At 41.9% G+C, this 18,168-nt stretch overlaps 2 protein-coding genes across 4 annotated transcripts in view; one reads left to right on the top strand and one right to left on the bottom strand.

Annotated features, from left to right (window-relative positions):
• CDC26 (cell division cycle 26) overlaps positions 1 to 18,168 on the top strand; it is a 20,801-nt gene extending 2,633 nt beyond the window's left edge. Inside the window, exons 2-5 of the mRNA XM_081103007.1 lie at positions 1,731 to 1,819; positions 2,647 to 2,768; positions 8,307 to 8,485; positions 17,910 to 18,168. Of these exons, the coding sequence (XP_080959133.1) occupies positions 2,688 to 2,768; positions 8,307 to 8,483 (258 nt within the window). The 5' untranslated portion in view covers positions 1,731 to 1,819; positions 2,647 to 2,687 and the 3' untranslated portion in view covers positions 8,484 to 8,485; positions 17,910 to 18,168. The remainder of the gene's footprint in view (positions 1 to 1,730; positions 1,820 to 2,646; positions 2,769 to 8,306; positions 8,486 to 17,909) is intronic.
• Positions 11,688 to 18,168, bottom strand: part of SLC31A1 (solute carrier family 31 member 1) — a 31,798-nt gene continuing 25,317 nt past the window's right edge. For all 3 annotated transcript variants that reach the window (XM_081103002.1, XM_081103004.1, XM_081103003.1), the window contains 4 exons: positions 16,940 to 17,105; positions 16,373 to 16,445; positions 15,240 to 15,408; positions 11,688 to 14,132 (listed from right to left, as the gene is read on the bottom strand). In XM_081103002.1, coding sequence (XP_080959128.1) covers positions 13,931 to 14,132; positions 15,240 to 15,408; positions 16,373 to 16,445; positions 16,940 to 17,071 — 576 coding nt within the window. In that variant the 5' untranslated portion in view covers positions 17,072 to 17,105 and the 3' untranslated portion in view covers positions 11,688 to 13,930. The remainder of the gene's footprint in view (positions 14,133 to 15,239; positions 15,409 to 16,372; positions 16,446 to 16,939; positions 17,106 to 18,168) is intronic.

Genomic DNA, 18,168 nt, shown 5'->3' with positions numbered 1-18,168 from the left:
AATAAAAAAAAAAGGAAAAAAGGAACGGTTGGGAGCTTCAGTCACCCCCAGCCTGAAAACAGCCCAGTGGGGACCCCCATCCTGAAGGGTGTGTGACCAGCTCAAACAGCCATCATCCCCTCACCCAGGCTGGCCAGGCACCCCAGTGGGGACCCCCACCCTGATCCAGGACACCCTTTAGGGCAAACCAGCCGGCCCCCACCTGTGCACCAGGCCTCTATGCTATGTAGTAAAAGGGTAATATGCCTCCCAGCACCGGGATCAGCGGAGCCGTGAGGCCTCCCGGCACTGGGATCAGCGTGACAGGGGGCAGCACCCAAACCCTCTGATCGGCCCTGCTCTGTGTGTGACAGGGTGCGGCATCCCAACCCCCCCTCCCCCCCCATGGGCCCTGCTCTGTGTGTGACGGGGTAGAGCCATAACCTCCCCATCAGCCCTGCTGTGAGTGTGACAGTGGCGGCGCCCCAACCCCCTGATTGGCCCTGCTCTGTGGGTGATAGAGGGTGGTGCCCCAACCCGCTGATCCGCCCTGCTCTGTGTGTGACAGGGGACGGTGCCCCAACTCCCCTATCGGCCCTACTCTGTGAGTGACAGGGGGGAGCTCCCCAACCCCCTGATCGACCCTGCTCTGTGCATGACAGGGTACGGAGCCCCAACCCCCCTGATGGGCCCTGCTGTGTGCGTGACAGGGGGCAGCACCCCAACCCCCTGATTGGCCCTGCTCTGTGCATGACAGGGGGTGGCGCCGCAACCTCCCCATCGACCCTGCCTTGAGTGTGACAGGGGGCGGTGCCCCCACCCACCAATCGGCCCTACCCTGAGCGTGACTGAGGGTGGCATCGCAACCTCCCAATCCGCCCTGCTCTGTGCATGATGGGGCGGCGCCCCAACTCCCCAATCGGCCCTGCTCTGTGCCCGACCAGGGGCTGTACCTAGGGATTGGGCCTGCCCTCTGCCACCTGGGAGCAGGCCTAAGCCAGCAGGTTGTTATCTCCCGAGGGGTCCCAGACTGCAAGAGGGCACAGGCCGGGCTGAGGGACCTCCCCTCCCCCCCAGTGCACAAATTTTTGTGCACCGGGCTTCTAGTTTATAAATAAAGGAGCTTTCATGTTCTCATTCTCATTTAATCCTCAACCAGGTAGCCTGTAATTTTTATGGGAGGCTTACCAAACTTAACAGCATTGACTTCATCTATAAAATAGGGATAATTTTGCCAGCATCACAGGGATTTTGTGTTAAATTAAAAATGTAAGGAGTGAGAATGGAAAAGCATAGCACAATGCTCAAGGAGAAATCATTTCACTTTATTTGGATCTCTGGTTTATTCAACTAAACATTACTGCCTGTTTATTATAGATACACCCTATTGGATGCTGTGGAAAATATAAAGGTGATGCCATCAATAGATTTTAAACTCAGTGGGGAGTTTTATTTTTTTCTCCAAAAAATGTTTTTAGTTAGCATAAGCACTACCTTGGGTTTTCAGACTGGAGTGTTCTCCTGAGCCCCTTTGGGACCTTGTTCTCTCTGCCTAGAGTGCCCTTAATCCTCGTTCTTTGCCTGCCCTTCACAAGTTAAGACATCATCTCCTCCAAAAAGTCCTCCATGTCACTGTCAACCCTGCACTTAACCCAGAGTGGACTGGGCCTATGTGATGCCATTGCATTATCCTCGTCAACATTCTTAGTACACTATGCAGTTTTCTGTTTACGTGTTTGTTTTCTCCACAGACTGTGACTGTGCCTTTTAACTGCAGCTGGAAGTGTTTGTTTAATGAATGACCTATCTATTTAGGCCCTGAGGATAACCCTGTGAATTGGTGAGTTAGAGGGAGATTTAGTAAACTGATTTTAGTATTCAGGAGTGATCACAGACCTCTCACAATTCTCATGTAGAGTTGATCAAATTTAATGACTTGTGTATTTTCTCACTAACACTGCTGAATTAAGATGTGATATTTAAATGTTATTCTGTTAGCTAGAAAATGCTTTGAATGTAACTGGAGCATGAGATTAAAATGACTGTTGCCTAGAATTCTTATATAGGCAGCTTGCTATTTTAAGTTCCTGAAGAGTGTTTTGGAGTTAGAGTTGTGGATCTCCATCTTATAATAAAAACGTGTGTTGAGACAGCATGGAGGGACCTGGAGAGTATTATACTAAGTGAAATAAGCCAGTCAGAGAAAGACAAGTATCACTGATCTCACTCCTATGTGGAATCTAATGAACAAAATAAACTGATGAATAAAATAGATCCAGAGACATAAAAGCATAGAACAGACTGTCGAATCTCAGAAGGCTGGGGTGGGTAGAAAGAGATCAACCAAAGAACTTCTATGCAAATATGCATAACCCATGGACACAGCCAATAGGGTGATGAAGGCCTGGGGTGGGAGGTGGGGATGGGCTAGAAGGAATCAATGCGGGGAGAAAGGAAATGTGATACTTTCAACAATAAAGATTTAAAAAAATAAACAAACAGAAAAACGTATGTTCAGACACCTAGAGACTCAGACGTGTATGTGTGAGTCCAAATGAGTCTTTTGCATTGCCATTCAGTTTAGTGTGCATGCTTACAAATTGATCTTATATTCGCAGCTGAGATTTATCCCCTCCAGTTTTTCCTCCTTTCTGCCATTTTTAACAGCTGATAGTTAAGTGGGTCTGGCCCTTATTGTTGACTTCAGTATGTTGCGACGAAAACCAACTCGCCTAGAGCTGAAGCTTGACGACATTGAAGAGTTTGAAAGCATTCGGAAGGACTTGGAGGTAAGAGTACAACTTTCAAACCCTTAGGACTATTTGAAACAATAACTCTAACTCCAGACTCTCATATCAACAGCTTATTTGTATGCTTTTACAGGCACCTCCAATTCCATGTAATAGTTTCCTGTGGCCGCTGAAACAAATTACCACAAACTTGGTGGTTTAAGACAACAGAAATTTACTTGGTCACAGTTCTATACGCCAGAAATCTGAAATCCGTCTCCACCAAAATCAGTGTTTCAGTGGGACCGTGCTCCCTCCAGAGGCTCTAGGGGAGAATCTGTTCCTGACTCTTCCAGCTTCTGGTGTCACTGGCATTGCTTGACTTGTGGCTGCATCATTCAAATTGCTGATTCTGTGATCACACTGCCTTCTCCTCTTCTGTCTGTGAAATCTTCCTTTGCCCTCTTATAAGGATACTTGTGATAGCATTTAGGGCCTACTCAGATAATCCAGGATAATGCCCTCATCTCAGGATCCTTAATTTAATTATACCGACAGAGATCCTTTTTCCATATAAGACAACGTTTATAAATTCCTGGGGGTAGGACCTGATAGCTTTAGGGATCATTAGCCCATTTTACTTAACATGTTAAAACAAACAAAAAAAAACCTCTTGATGTCTTTCTCAAGGTAGTTTCACTTCAGTGTTCTGCATCTCAGTACCTATGCATTTGCTCAAGCCAGAACCTTAGGAGTCACTCTGGAGTTCTTCCTTTTCCCCATCCTTTATATACAATTTGTCTGTAAACGCTTTGATTCTACCTCCAGAATATTTCTAGAACCTACCTATACCTTTTTATCTCCACTGTTACAACCCTACTCCAAGTAACCATCTCTCTGTACAGTTTCAGTAGCATCCTAAGTGGTTTTTCTACTTCTATTTTTTGTTTCTTTAATCCATTCTCCATCAGGTAGCTAGAATGATTTTTAAAAATGTTAAGATCATGTCATTCCCCTGCTTAAAACTCTTCAATAGTTGCTACACTGAAAATAAAATCTCAGTGTTTTATGGCCTATAAGATTTTATATGTTCTAGCCTCTCTCAGGTTTCACTTCCTGCCACTTGTTCCTTTGCCCTCTGTACCCCAGTCACACTGGCTTTCTTACATTTCCTTGAACATGCAAAGCTATTTATCAGTATGGCCTTTGCACATGTTATTTCTCTCTGCCCCAGTGCATCCCTTCTTCATGTCTCTGTGTAATGTCACTTCCTCAGCCTGTGAGGCCTCTTCTGACCTTGTCCAACTTAGGTTGTGTCGTTCCTAGCCATGCTGGCTCCATCTCATTAGGGTCTCTCAAAGCACTTTATTCTTTGATTTTGTAGCATTTATTATAATTCACAATGATTTGTTTTTTGTAAAACCATTTACATTAGGAACCTTGATTGTAGAAATCATGTCTATCTTTCACTATTGAGTTCCCAGGATCTAGTACATAGTTGGAGCTCAGTATGTATTTTTAAAAAATGTTTTTATTTTTTAGAGAGGGAAGAAGGGAGTGGAATAGAGAGAAACATCGATGAGAGAGAAACATCAATGAGAGAGAAACTCATTGTATATAGCCCGTCTCCTGCATGTCCACTACTGGGGATCAAGCCGGCAACCTTGGGCATGTGCCCTGACTGGGAATTGAACCCAGGCCAGCTGGGCTCAGTATGTATTCTTTTTTAAAAATATATATATTTTATTGAGATTTACAGAGAGGAAGGGAGAGATATAGAGAGCCAGAAACATCAATGGGAGAGAAACATCGACCACCGGGGATGTGCCCGCAACCCAGGTACATGCCCTTGACCGGAATCGAACCCGGGACCCCTCAGTCCGCAGGCCAACGCTCTATCCACTGAGCCAAACCGGTTTCGGCTCAGTGTGTATTTTTAAGTGTAGCCTTACCCCACAGTATTAGACGTGCATTAATAAGACTTAAATTCTTCAGTGTCCTTCAGAATAAAGTCCAGACTCCTTAGGATGGCATACAATGCCCTTGCTCATCTCTCCACTTTATCTTTCAGTGCTGAGTTATCTTTAACTTTACTCTTAGTGCCTATGCACACTCTGAAGTGCCCTTTGCCTTTCTTTGAAGAGCTAACTCTATTTATTTCATAGAGGAAGAGAGAGGGAGAGAGATAGAAACTTCAATGATGAGAGAGAATCATCAATCGGCTGCCTCCTGGGCGCCCCCTACTGGGGATCGAGCCTGCAACCCAGGCATGTGTCCTGACCAGGAATTGAACAGTAACCTCCTGGTTCATAAGTCAACATGCAACCACTAAGCCATGCTGGCTGGGCTTTTACTCATCCTTTGACTCAGCTCCTTCCAGAAGTCTTTCTTGACTACCTACCCCAGCAGGGTTAGGTTCAACCTCTTCCTCCTGTGCTGACCTCTCTCTTAGGTACTATCACTGTCATAATTATCTGTTTTTCTGTTTCCCTCCACTAGGCCGTATGCTCCTTGAAGGCAGGAATGAGTATATTCTTCTTTGCATCTGTCCCCCGTGTCCCCTGCAATACCAGGCCCAAAGAGGTGCTCAATATAAGTGTATTTTCATTTGTTATTCTAGTAGATACTTTGTACTATATGGCAGAGGACATATTTTATACATGTCCATGAACATGGTGGCTTTACTACCTATTGTATATGCTTTTTTTTAACACTTAAAATTTTATTTCCGGGTATTAGATTACATTAAGGAATTATTGGTAATGGTGTTAAGGGAGATAATCCTATATGATAAAAGGCTAATATGCAAATCAACCGAACGGCGGAACGACCAGTTGCTATGATGTGCACTGACCACCAGGGGGCAGACGCTCAATGCAGGGGCTGCCCCCGGTGGTCAGTGTGCTCCCACAGGGGAAGTGCTGCTCAGCCAGAATCTGGGCTCATCCAGCGCAGCGGCAATGGCAGGAGCCTCTCACAATTCCACGGCAGCGCTAAGAATGTCCAACTGCCAGCTTAGGCCCGCTCCTCACAGGGAGCGAGCCTAAGCCATCAGTTGGACATCCCCCGAGGGATCCTGGACTGCAAGAGGGCACAGGCCAGGCTGAGGAACCCCACCCCCCCACCCCCAGTGCATGAATTTTGTGCACTGGACCTCTAGTGGTATGATAGTTATGCTGATCGTTGGCCTGTTCTCAGATACGTCCTCTGACTTTGCCCTTTTTTGATCTGTATCACAGGGGACTCAGCTCCTAGCCTGTAACTTGGATTTCTTTTCCCTCTTCCTCATCCCAGAGACTTTAGTTTTTCTAAGCCATAAAGTGCTAGCATACTGAACTTTGACTCTGCAAAGTCAGCTCACTATTGAGTTAGTCTTTTTATAAAGGCAGTATCCAGAGGGTTTTACCTGTTCTAGAGCAACTTAGGTGTGAAGGATAGTTTTGCCCTTAACTGAAATGAAGGCAGAAGGAAATTGGTATTTCATTTCTTGTTGAAATCAGTTTGATTACATTTGGTGACTCTGGATTCGAAATAGTCAGCAGTTGTTCACAGTGGAAAGCCCTTTAAATTATTTCATTCCATTTGGATAGTCTCAGAGTTTCTCATGGCTTATAAAATGATAACATTCTTTGCCTTTTAGAACTGTGGTCAAAAAGTTATTTGGGGAGAACTTTCTAATGTTTCCTATTGGTAGGGCAGACTAGAGAGTAACTCAGAGAAATCATATTTATCTATATATACAGGGTGGGGCAAAAGTAGGTTTACAGTTGTTCATATGGAAAATAAATAAATAATATAAGAATAAACTGTATTACATACAACTATAAACCTACTTTTGCCCTACCCGTGTGTGTGTGTGTGTGTGTGTACATATATATAGTACCTTATTTGATTATTTAAATGTTCATCAGTAAATGGTGAGGTATGGAAGTAATTCCAGTGATTAGAGTAGTCGGGCAATTCTAGTAAGGAAGCCTAGATAAAACATGTTCATTCTCTCAAAGAAAGTCATCATCATCTGTTATCTTTAATTACATAGTGGTAGTAATGGGATCTCTTTTAAAATGGTCAAACTGAGACATAGATTTTGTGAATTCTGCAGTCACTTATGACTTAAGAGCTAAACCTTTTCTCTGAAAACAAAATGAAACCCCAAGCTTTTTGATAAGACAGCACAAAACCTATTCCTGTGTTACATTTAATCTCATGATGTCAGTCAAGCTCTTAATTTCTGGTGGTTATTGTTTTACCAGTCACTTTATTTTTCCATCTATTATCTATCTGTCTACCTACCTACCTACCTACCTACCTACCTATTTATCTATCTGTCTGTCTGTCTAATCTAGCCTAATATGCAAAGTGTCCCCTTGGGAGTTCAACCAACCAAGAGTTCCACTGACCGGGAGTTTGATCGCTCGCTATGACGTGCGCTGACCACCAGGGGGCTGCATGGAACGAATGAAGGACCCGCCTGGTAGCTAGGGAAGGGAGGCCCCAACTGGCAGTCAGCAGCCGCTAGGGATCCTACCCATGCACAAATTTTGTGCACTGGGCCTCTAGTCTTTTTTCTTTTCTTTTTTCCTTTACTTTTTTTTTGGGGGGGTGGGGGGTGGCCTCTAGTCTTGAATAATACACTTACTGAAACATCTCTCTCTCCCCCTTTTCTGTCAACTCTTGCTCATCTTTCTAATTGCAGCTTCCTGCTCTGAACCTTCATTCCTCACAACTCACCTCTTCTTTGTGTCTTTGGCAGTGTGGCTTTCCTCTGTGATAGCTTAGATCACCCTATGTTGTAATTGTCTACTGTTTCCTTAGAGTGTGACCTCCCGGGTATGTATTATATCTTTTATCATCATGTGGTAGTCCTCACTTATTTGCAGGGGAATATGTTCCAAGACTTCCCCCTCCCCGCTCCCCGATGCCTGAAACGGGTTAGTACTGAACCCTATGTATACTATGTTTTTTCCAATACATACATACCAATGATAAAGTTTAATTTATAAATTAGGCACATTTAGAGATTAACAACATACTATAGTAAAAATTATGTGAATGTAGTCTCTCTCAAAATAGCTTATTGTTCTTAACAATGATAATGTGAGATGATACAATGACTATGTGATGAAATGAAGTGAGGTGAATGACAGGCAATGTGACATAGCATTAGACCACTATAATGGTGACTTGAACACATGCACAGAGATGCTGTAACAGTCATTCTGATAATTGAGGCTGCTTCTAAGTGACTAAGAGGTGGGTCGCGTATACAGGCTGGGAATGCTGGACAAAGGGAGAATTCATGTTCCAGATCAGCATGCAGTTTAAAACTTAAGAATTCCCAATTTCTGGAATTTCCCATTTAATATTTTTGGACCGTGGTCGATAATGGATAACTGAAACCTCTGAAAGCAAAACCACAGGTAAGGGGGGACTGCTATACGCCTTATATTCCTAACCATCCAAACCCAGGATTTCAGTTTATTGTTCTATAGACCCTAATTCTCTCCTTTACCCTATGCCAAGTACATGGTGGGTGCTAAATAAGTATTTGCTAATGGAAAGAATGTTGCCTTAATCCTAAAACTTTTATACTTTCAGACCCGTAAGAAACAAAAGGAAGATGTGGATGTTGTAGGAGGCAGTGATGGAGAAGGTGCCATAGGGCTCAGCAGTGACCCCAAGAACCGGGAACAGATGATTAATGATCGAATTGGTTATAAACCCCAAGCCAAGCCCAACAATCGCTCATCTCAATTTGGAAATTTTGAATTTTAGAGGTGGGTTTTCTTGCTTGCCAGAGCCCTGGAATGGTGTAAAATGATGGCAGAAGTACAAACGCAGTTCAGGGAATTGAGTGCTTGTAGTCAAGCAGAATATTTTACCTCCTGCAGAGGGAAATACTTCTGCATGAGATTACTGAAATCCAAACTCTGGTTTGTCCCTGGAGAATTTGACTCTATAAAACTTGTCTGATTTTCAATTTTAAAAATAAATATATTTTTGGAAAAGTATGAGACATCCTTAATGAAGTATAATAGTACTATTAACACCCAGACTGGAAAAGGTAATTGCTACAGAGGTGGCGTCATTCTTCCCATCTTTATGAAAAGACCCTGAGCACAGAACACTTCCATTTCATCCTTACAACTGACTTTCATTTAACTCATTTATTCAGCAAGTATTTATTGAGTGCCCACTATGTGCCAGGTACCATTCTAGGTACTTAGTAACATCAGTGAACAAAATCAACAAAGATCCCTACCCTTGTGGAGATGAGATTTTAGTGATTATGTGTAAATTTGATCTTCCATCCTGAACTTGTTCCTCTGGACCCCCCAAACTCCTAGGAGGCTTAGTGGAAACTTTTCCTTTTCTGTAATTAAAGCACATACACTTAGTAAATTGATTCTTCTCATGCAGTTTTCCTTTGAATCAGGCCTCACACTTCCTGAGCATAGTAACAGAACAGGCATTGAATATTCCATCCCCTGGGGTTTCACATGAAGCCTGGGTCGTCAGCTGGTGGGGAGGAGGGAAAGGAGAGTTTAACCAAAGCAGATCTCATGAGGGCTTTCCAAGCTACTCTTGTGTGTAGAGTTCTGCTTTTCTGCTCATAAGGAGTAAATTTTCTATTCCACTTATTTGATCATATAGCAAGGGACTCTGGGAACCAAGTTGGCCGTGGATTTATCATTGTTGATTGAAGCTGAGTGGTGGGTGCAGAGGGATTCATAACATGATTTTTTTCTATTTTTGTATATGTTTGGGAAAATTCTCTAAAAGATTAAAAATCATGGATTGTGGAGTGAAAAGCGTCTTGAGCTGAAATTCTAGCACAGTCACTTTCTTGCTGTATTATCTGGTACCAATGATTTAAATTCTCTGAGCCTTTGTCTTATCAATATGATGGAGATAATATATATCTAAAAAGACTACTGTGGAAATGGAATGAAACAGTGAAATGAGCTTAGCTCCATGACTGGTCCATAACAAGTGCTGGATAAATAACAACTATCATTGTTGCTATTATTACTCTTTTATCTTTTTAGTTTCGTGAGTTCCTTACAGAAGATACTGTAAATTATTGAGCAGTGTATTCATTCTAGTTCAATTCCAAGCTCATATGACAAAAATATTGGCTGAGCTCCTCCAAGGTGCCAGGCATTTTCTAGAAATTAGTGATAGAGCAGTGAATAAAGTAGACAAAAAAGAAAATCCCTGCTCTTATGGAGATTATATTTGGATGGGAGTTGACAGGAAACAAACAGTTATTATATATATACTTACTATGGCTTGGATGCTTATAAGGGGCTTTATACATATCGCTCCTAATTCAAACAAATACTATTACTGCCTTTTTATAACAGAAAACTAAGGCTTAGGGATTATTAAAATAACTTGCTGAAGGTCACATTTCTAGAAAGTGGTGGAACCAGGACCCAAACCCATGTACACTTGACTCCACAAAGTCCATGCTCATCATTTTGTACTATGGAAAAGACTGGAAGTAGTGCTAAATGGCAAAATGGCCATCTGGGGTCCAGTAGGAAGGGCAAATAACACCAGGATTCTCGCATTACCAAAGCGTTAGGCACGGCCAATGTGCTCACCTCAAGGCTCAGCAGTGAAGTTCCTAGAGGCCCAACTCAGAGCCTCTTGCCTGACACCATAAATATAGGGAGGAGATTTCTGATAGGACAAGTTAGCTTTTAAATTTGGGAATTCTTGGTATACTGAGATATTTGCAGCTTCAGGAAGCTCATCTGTATAAAAGTTCATGTAGCTGCATCATGGACTAGCTTGTCATTTTGAGTAGAGTAGGAGGAGAATGATATGAAAACAGGGACCATGCCACCTAAAACTGACATCTTAAAAACTGATGGTAATGGCCAAGACACTGTGTACACAATAAGAGACCACGTATTCTGATACCACTTTGGGTAAAAGAACATGCATAGGATCACAAAATCAAAATATTTATTTTTTGTACACGACACTGTTAAAACATTCCTACTGTAGCAATACTGCTCTCCAGGAGCTTACAATCTAAAACAGTCAACATTAACTGTGGACCCAGTAATTAAGGCATTACATCAAATGCAGACTTTGTATCTTTAGATATATCTTCTGAAAGAAGCAGCTTGGAAGGGCAGGATCAAAATTAAATGACATGAAAGTGTACCTCCTGCTCCCTCCCCTTCCAGCTCCTAACCCTTTATGGCTAGAACTCAAGACCAGTGCCCCACAGCCTGAACGGGAATTCCAGACTATCCTACCATAGAAGTGGTGAGGAAACCTTAATCTCTACTTCTCCGATGGACACAGAGGAAGTTTGTGGGCATTGAGGAGCTGAGTGTTCCTCCAGCATAGACTGGAGAGTGCAACTAAGATTCTATAATTGCAGATGGCACCAGATAGCCCTTTACCCAACTTTATAGAAATCCCAGTGGACAACTGCTCCTCAAAACGTGCTGAAGGTCTCTACCAAGTTTTACAACTCCTGGTTGGTGTATCTATCTATTGCATAGGCAATGTTCTACATCAGGAAGGCAAGGGAGATTTGATAAATTAGAAATATGGGATAAAAGATGTTATCTTCTAGTTATGAAAGACAGAAAAAGGAAATGGAGAGCAAAATAGGTGCCAAAGAAATAGGGATACAGGCTTCTAAAAGATTTGAACAGGGAAGGAGGAAAAGAGTAATTTGGATACAAAGAAGTCAGGCACTAAAATTTCAAATGAACAGGGATATAGAAATGAACGTCAAGATTATTATCACAATCAAGAGCTCAAGAAAATGAATTTAAACTTTATTATTATTATTTTTCTCCTTCATTAGCTCCTTGCTTTGGCAACCTAGTCTAAGAATTGCTGGAATTCAGGTTTTTCAGGAGACTCTATCTTGACTATCTGAAGACCTAGCCCAGTTTCAAATTCATAGCACTTTGTCTTAACTGGTCTTGATTTTTTTTTTTTTTACCTTAATTATAAGGTCCTTTTCCTAAAAGGTTATTTTATAGCAGCTCGTGCCAAGATTTCTAGAGAGCACCAGGGTCACTACGAAATATTATTTTATTTTTCAAAGTTTTGTAATTCCTTGGCTTCTGAGACAATAACAGGCTACACATACCTTAATGTTGGACTCTGTCAGTACCAGTCATTCACTCTGCTCATGCTAAGTGTCAGCACTACAAGGGGTTGGAATGAGAGAAAAGCACAAAGCGGTGGTTCTTAGGTTTTAATCGCGGTCCAGTAGGCTCATAACCCTCTCTTGGTTCAAACCCATGGAACTACACATTCCTCACTCCTCTATTTAACTGTACCCACAGAGAAAGGACAAACTTTACAACCACAACAAAGGCCAGCTGGATAGCTGTGTCCTCTCTTCTGCCCTGAGGCACAAGTGGAGTCTAGCACCAAGGAGGGCAGGATTTAACAGACCAGCATTGAAGAGTCACTTTATAGAGGTAGTTTGGACTAGGAACAAAGCTGCAGGATAGACTAACAACTAAAAAGCCAATGTGATTCTTGATGAGAAGAGATTTTGGCCTCTTGTAATCTAAGCCCCCACAAGTAACAGAGATGGTCATGTAGAGGATGAGGATCTGCCTGGTGTGGCATGGATGTTGGGGGCTAAGGAATATCTGGCCATCAGCAGATCACACCCTAAGCCTTGCCAAAGACTAGATTTTTGGGCTAGACTTTTGTCCTTCTGGCCTATGACTGGCTAATTTGCACTGCAGATCAAAGGTCTTTCTCAACCTTCAAGCTATTTCCAAGATCTTTACAAATAAGGACTAGTGATTTCATAATGCTGATAAAGTTACTCTGGCTACAGCCCTTCCTGCATGTGTGCTTGGGCACACATACACACAGAGCTGAATAAATGTTTGTGGAATGATTAAGTATCGACCAGCAGCATTTAGTACAGGAGTGAAGCCCAGACATACCACCTGCCAATCACTAATTCAAATAACCATGCTCACCCCACCAGGTTTAAAGCAGAGATTCTCAAAGTATGGTCCCCTGACCATCCGCAGGAGCATCACCTGGGAACTTGTTAGAAATGCCAAGTTTTGGCTCTAGGTCGGTGATGGCGAACCTTTTGAGCTCGGCGTGTCAGCATTTTGAAAAACCCTAACTTAACTCTGGTGCCGTGTCACATATAGAAATTTTTTGGTATTTGCAACCATAGTAAAACAAAGATTTATATTTTTGATATTTTATATATTTAAATGCCATTTAACAAAGAAAAATCAACCAAAAAAATGAGTTTGCATGTCACCTCAGACACGCATGTCATAGGTTCGCCATCACTGCTCTAGGTTGAGGCCCAGCAACTAGTGTTTTTAGCAAGCCCTTGAGGTGATTCTAATGCCTGCTAAAGTTTGAAAACCACTGGTTTAGAGGCAGACATAAAAAACAATGGTAGATAATGATTCAAACTTTTTTGCTTCATTCAGTTGTGACAAACCAAGGCACCAAGTTAAAGTAAAATGTCAATGGTTTTATTTTAAAATACTTATGTCTATTTTCTCAACTTGATTGTCCTATCTTTTTTTTTTTTTATTGGCAAGTTCATTCTAATCAAAATGCTAAGTGGGAACACCATGGATGAGTCAGCCACCCCAAAATGCACACTTCTGTAAGCTCTAGACTTGCAGTCTCAAACCACACTCTGTGCACTACTCAGGTTTTGGTGCAACACGTCTCACCTAGGGAAAGGCACAACGTATTTCCCACTCATTGAATCCAAAGACTAGAACTTACTTTTTAGTGTTAAGTTTGGATTTTGGGTTTTGTTGGGCAAGAATTTCCCTCAGCTGCCATGAATCCTAGCTGAAGTCAATCCTTTTCCACCACTGACCTAGGAAAACCCCACCAAATTCAGATTGTCTGTTAAAAATAAAAACAAAAAACTAAAAAAGAAAGGAGGGGATCAAGTCACTGAAGAGAGAGCTACCTGGATTAGACAAGAACATATATCTTGGATCTAAGATGATGGTGGAGGAGAAGACACCTCAAGAGAAATGGGAATCTCAGCGCAGGAAGAACAGTCAGGGGTTACTACTTTAGCTCAGAGACTGGAAGCTAAACCTCTATTGAGAAGGTGTGTGTAAGGAGTTAAGGAGCAAGAAGGGAAGATTCGAGTAGGAATAATGTCTCCCAGTCTTGAACTGCTTCCCACTGCAATCGATAAGGCCGCACCATGGAGTTGGACGTTAATGGCAATGCTCTGTGATGTCCACTACCACTGCCTTCTTCCAGCTGAAGAGGAAGTATCCTGTGCCGGCCCCTGCTGCTACAGCAATGCAGAGGTACCCATTGTAGGTCATGAAGATGAGCATGAGGAAGTAGCTGATGACCACCTGGATGATATGCAGCACTGTCTGCAGGAGGTGAGGAAAGCTCAGCATCTGCTGCCTGGAGAGTAAAAAGGGAAACTTCAATCAAAGACCCCTGAGAGTGTTGAGGCAGCTCTGCACATCAGGAGAAGAGGGGAGCATTTGTCATGAAAGCTTGAACTGGAGTCCCTCAGATCCACCCTGGCGGCTCATGGATACTTTTGTGTATGTATGTTGTTTATTAATCCCCGGAAATGAAACATAATAGGGTGGTCAGGTTTATAAGCAATAGCTAGTTATGGTGATATGTCAGTAGGAGGAACTCTGAAAGTTGAGGAGGAAGGAGGTCTTATACCCCTGTCTTACCTCCACCTTGGATCCTAAAAGAGAAGCCTAAAGCCTCCCATGCTTATTTGCCTGAATATTTTCAGGCCTTCCACCTTTGCAGAGTTCACATTCTAAAAACATGGAAATGGAATTGAGGTGTGGGAGGTGCAGTAGAAAGTATTAATTAGGGATCAAGAGACCTGTCTATCTATCCCCTCTGTCATTTACTAGTTCTGTCACCTTATGTAAGTCACAACCTGTTTGGTCTCAATATCAACCAGTACAGTGGATATTAATAATACTGTGTTTACTTGAGAGCAGGATATTGGTCTGAGGGACTGCTTGAACTCCAATTGAGTTTTCAGACCTACATTTCTATTAAGACTGAATCTCAAAAATCATTTGTCAATCTGTGGGGAAACAGTCATCACAAATACTTTCTTAGATGGAATGCAGACATTTGTATAGTCATATTATAAACAAACTGAGACTAAAGCTGGGTAGGTACAATTTTTTAGAGAAAGGAATCAGTTAGATTCTGCCATTCTTCTATACCCTGACCTGAATTTCTTGTTTATTATTATTTATGCAAATATTTTACAATATGGATTCCTTACCTTTTTTCAAAGTTACCAATACTTAAAATTTAGAACAAATGTTCATGTTTGCAGAAGGGTTCCTATTATTCCTCCTTTGGCCTGTTCATGACCCTCAGCCACAAGCCTCCAAAGACAGTTTTGATCAAGGTCATACAGAATCACTAACTCAAGAGACGGCTGTTGTAAATAAAATAGTTGCTTTGCTACTTAGCTAACTCAGCTCTCCAGAACTTCTATCTGGATCTGTTTAGTCTTCTTACCCAACAGTTTTGTGTGTCTCCATAAGAATGGTCCCATTTGGTCCTGGAACAGGCATGGAATTGTAGCGGATGCTGACTTGTGACTTGCGTAGCAGGCTCTCTCGGGCTATCTTGAGTCCTTCATAGAACATTGCTAGTAAAAACACTCCCACAAAAGCTCCAGCCATTTCTAGGCAGGGAAAGAAAAGATGGTGGTACTGTCAAACACTGCAAAATCACTAGCTGGCATGCCATCCAAGCTAGAAAGACAACATAGAAAAGATGGTACTCTTAATTCTGAATACATTACGCAAAAGGGGAATATAATAACTTATTTGTAAGTGCTGACTCCATTTCTTGATTAGGCATTTCAATTCTAAATCTTTCACACTGGTAAGCATTGGTAATGTATTCAAACTTCTGATTTTACACACTACCTGAATTAAATAAACCCCTTCTTCCCAGGATAAATTGATTTTGTGGTTCCAAAGATATAACTGAACCTAATGCAGTTCAACTAACTATTCAGCTTGTGCAATTTGAACTTAAGGCACACCAACTCAACATTATAGACACATAGAAGGTGGTGATTAGTTATCTCAAATCCAAGACTGACACTAAAATGGGCCATGCCAAGAATCAGAAATGATGTAGAGCACAGTTTGGTACACTAGAAAGAACACTGGACTAGGCAGGGCTAGAAGTCTGGGTCCCTGTTCTAGCTCTGACATACTACTTCTGTGATTTAGGGCTAAGCATTTCACTATCTGAAGCTTGACTTATCTGTAAAATAGCAGCAGTGTAGTAGGTCAATAGCTTTTAACCTAGAGTTATTTTATATATATATAATGCTTCTTACATCATTTTAACTTGACTATAGTCTTATGACCATGACCAATAACTTATCAAACAGGAAACACTGGAAAAGGATGAAAGGGAATGGAGTGCAAAAGACTCCTATCTGGTATCTAAATTATATTTTCAGAAACTCTAAAATAAGGAGTGTGTATCCTTATCTAGGAAGCAAGACGGTTAAGGATCATAACTGTTAATGATTCAGCAATACAACAGAAAGAGATGCTGGGTTTCCAGATTCCTTATCACTGTTTCTCAAGCGCCTGTCTCCTTCAAACAACACCTGATGGCTTACTCACCTCCAGCTGTATTGATCACCAGGCCAGAAAACAATAGTTCCACATTCTTAAAGCCAAAGTAGAAGGTCATGGGCTGTCAGAAAACCAAAACAAGTCAAATTAGAGATGATAGGAGATTCTAAATGAGAATTTCAAGCAAAGAACCTTAGAATACTTAAAAGCTGCAGATCTGGAGAATATTCACCGCAGTGGGAAGTTCTCCCCCTCATTTTAGCGTTACTACACAAGCCCGCTCCACAAGTGCTCCTTTGTCCCCATCACTGACTTTTGTCTTTTTCTCTTTTCTACACTAAACATAAAGACCAGAACTCAATTTAGAAAAGAGTTAATTTTGAAAGAAGGAGGAATATAGAAGAAAGGACCCTGGAAATACTGTTTCTGGTGTGGCTCTGTGATTAACCTGCCACATGATCTTGGGCAAATCACCTGCCTCATCTGGATCAGCCTTAGTTTTTTCTGACTGGTAAACTGGCCTTTAAATAACAATCTTCCAGTCCTAAAATTAAATTATTTCTACTACCCAAGTGTGTGGGAAAGGGCCCAGGCTGCCTCTCCCATGGCACTCACCATCATCATCATCATGTTGCCGTCTCCCCCTCCGTGGAGGTGGGAGGCTGAAGTGGCCGGGTGATGGTGAGAAGGTGGCATGGTACTGGTGTGGTCCACAGAGTTCGTCACCATATGGTGGGAATGGCTCATTTTTCCAGGAAAAGTTGAGAATCAGCAGAAGATTCTAAGAAAATGGATAATATATAATACGTTAAGGATATAAAAATCTTGATTCTTGATAAATACGTGGCATTTCATCCATTGAATTAATGCTCTTCTAGCGTCTTTACTCAGAATTATTTTTTTAAAATTCTAGAGATGGAGAGAAGTAACTGTGCTCATAAAGATCATCTTTGGAAACTGCAACACCTTGAGTTTCAGAAACCTAACCCTTATTTTGCAGAATCATTCCTTGAATAGATATGTTCAATGTGTGTTCAAATTTAAATATGAGATAGGAAGAAATGTAGTCTCTTTGGGTTGCAGGAAACAGACAATTTTTATAATAATGGACAAATTGATGCCATTAATGAAATTTCACTGCTCTTGGGCTTTCTAATCATGTTGTAGATAAAAAGCAAGCACTTCAGATAATTCACTTAACTGGATGGCCTGTGTTCAGTCAGGATATTAAGAACACATTTTCACATGTAGGACAACCAGCCTTCAGCTAATTTAAATTTGAAGAAAAGGTCTACTGCTGCCCCAGGCAAGCAGCGTGCTCAGAATTTAGATACAATTGCAATCCCAGCCAGGCATTAGAATTAAGAACACTGAAAACAAGGTATAAATTGGCTTTCTATATTAAATTAAGTCTAGACGAAGGCATATTCAGCCTGGTGTCTTACTATCACATCACTGCTTTACTGCAAAAGTCCATCTGGGACAAAAACCAAGAAGCAAAAACTTCCGCAACCGAAGTGGGGGTGGGGAGTGGGAAGCTGGAACTTGAAGAGGGTATTAATGGCTTCTCTTTTTGTGTTCGCAGCTCCAGCTGGTGGAGGAAAGAGTGAGTGCATTAGAAATTCCAAATAGGCCAAAACCGGTTTGGCTTGGTGGATAGAGCGTCGGACTGCGGACTGGAGGGTCCCAGGTTCGATTCCGGTCAAGGGCATGTACCTGGGTTGCGGGCACATCCCCAGTGGGAGATGTGCAGGAGGCAGCTGATCGATGTTTCTCTCTCATCGATGTTTCTAACTCTCTGTCTCTCTCCCTTCCTCTCTGTAAAAAATCAATAAAATATATTT

This window comes from Myotis nattereri (assembly GCF_964212035.1).
Source record: "Myotis nattereri genome assembly, chromosome: 12".
NCBI lineage: Eukaryota > Metazoa > Chordata > Mammalia > Chiroptera > Vespertilionidae > Myotis > Myotis nattereri.
This window is presented reverse-complemented; position numbering and strand designations above follow the sequence as displayed.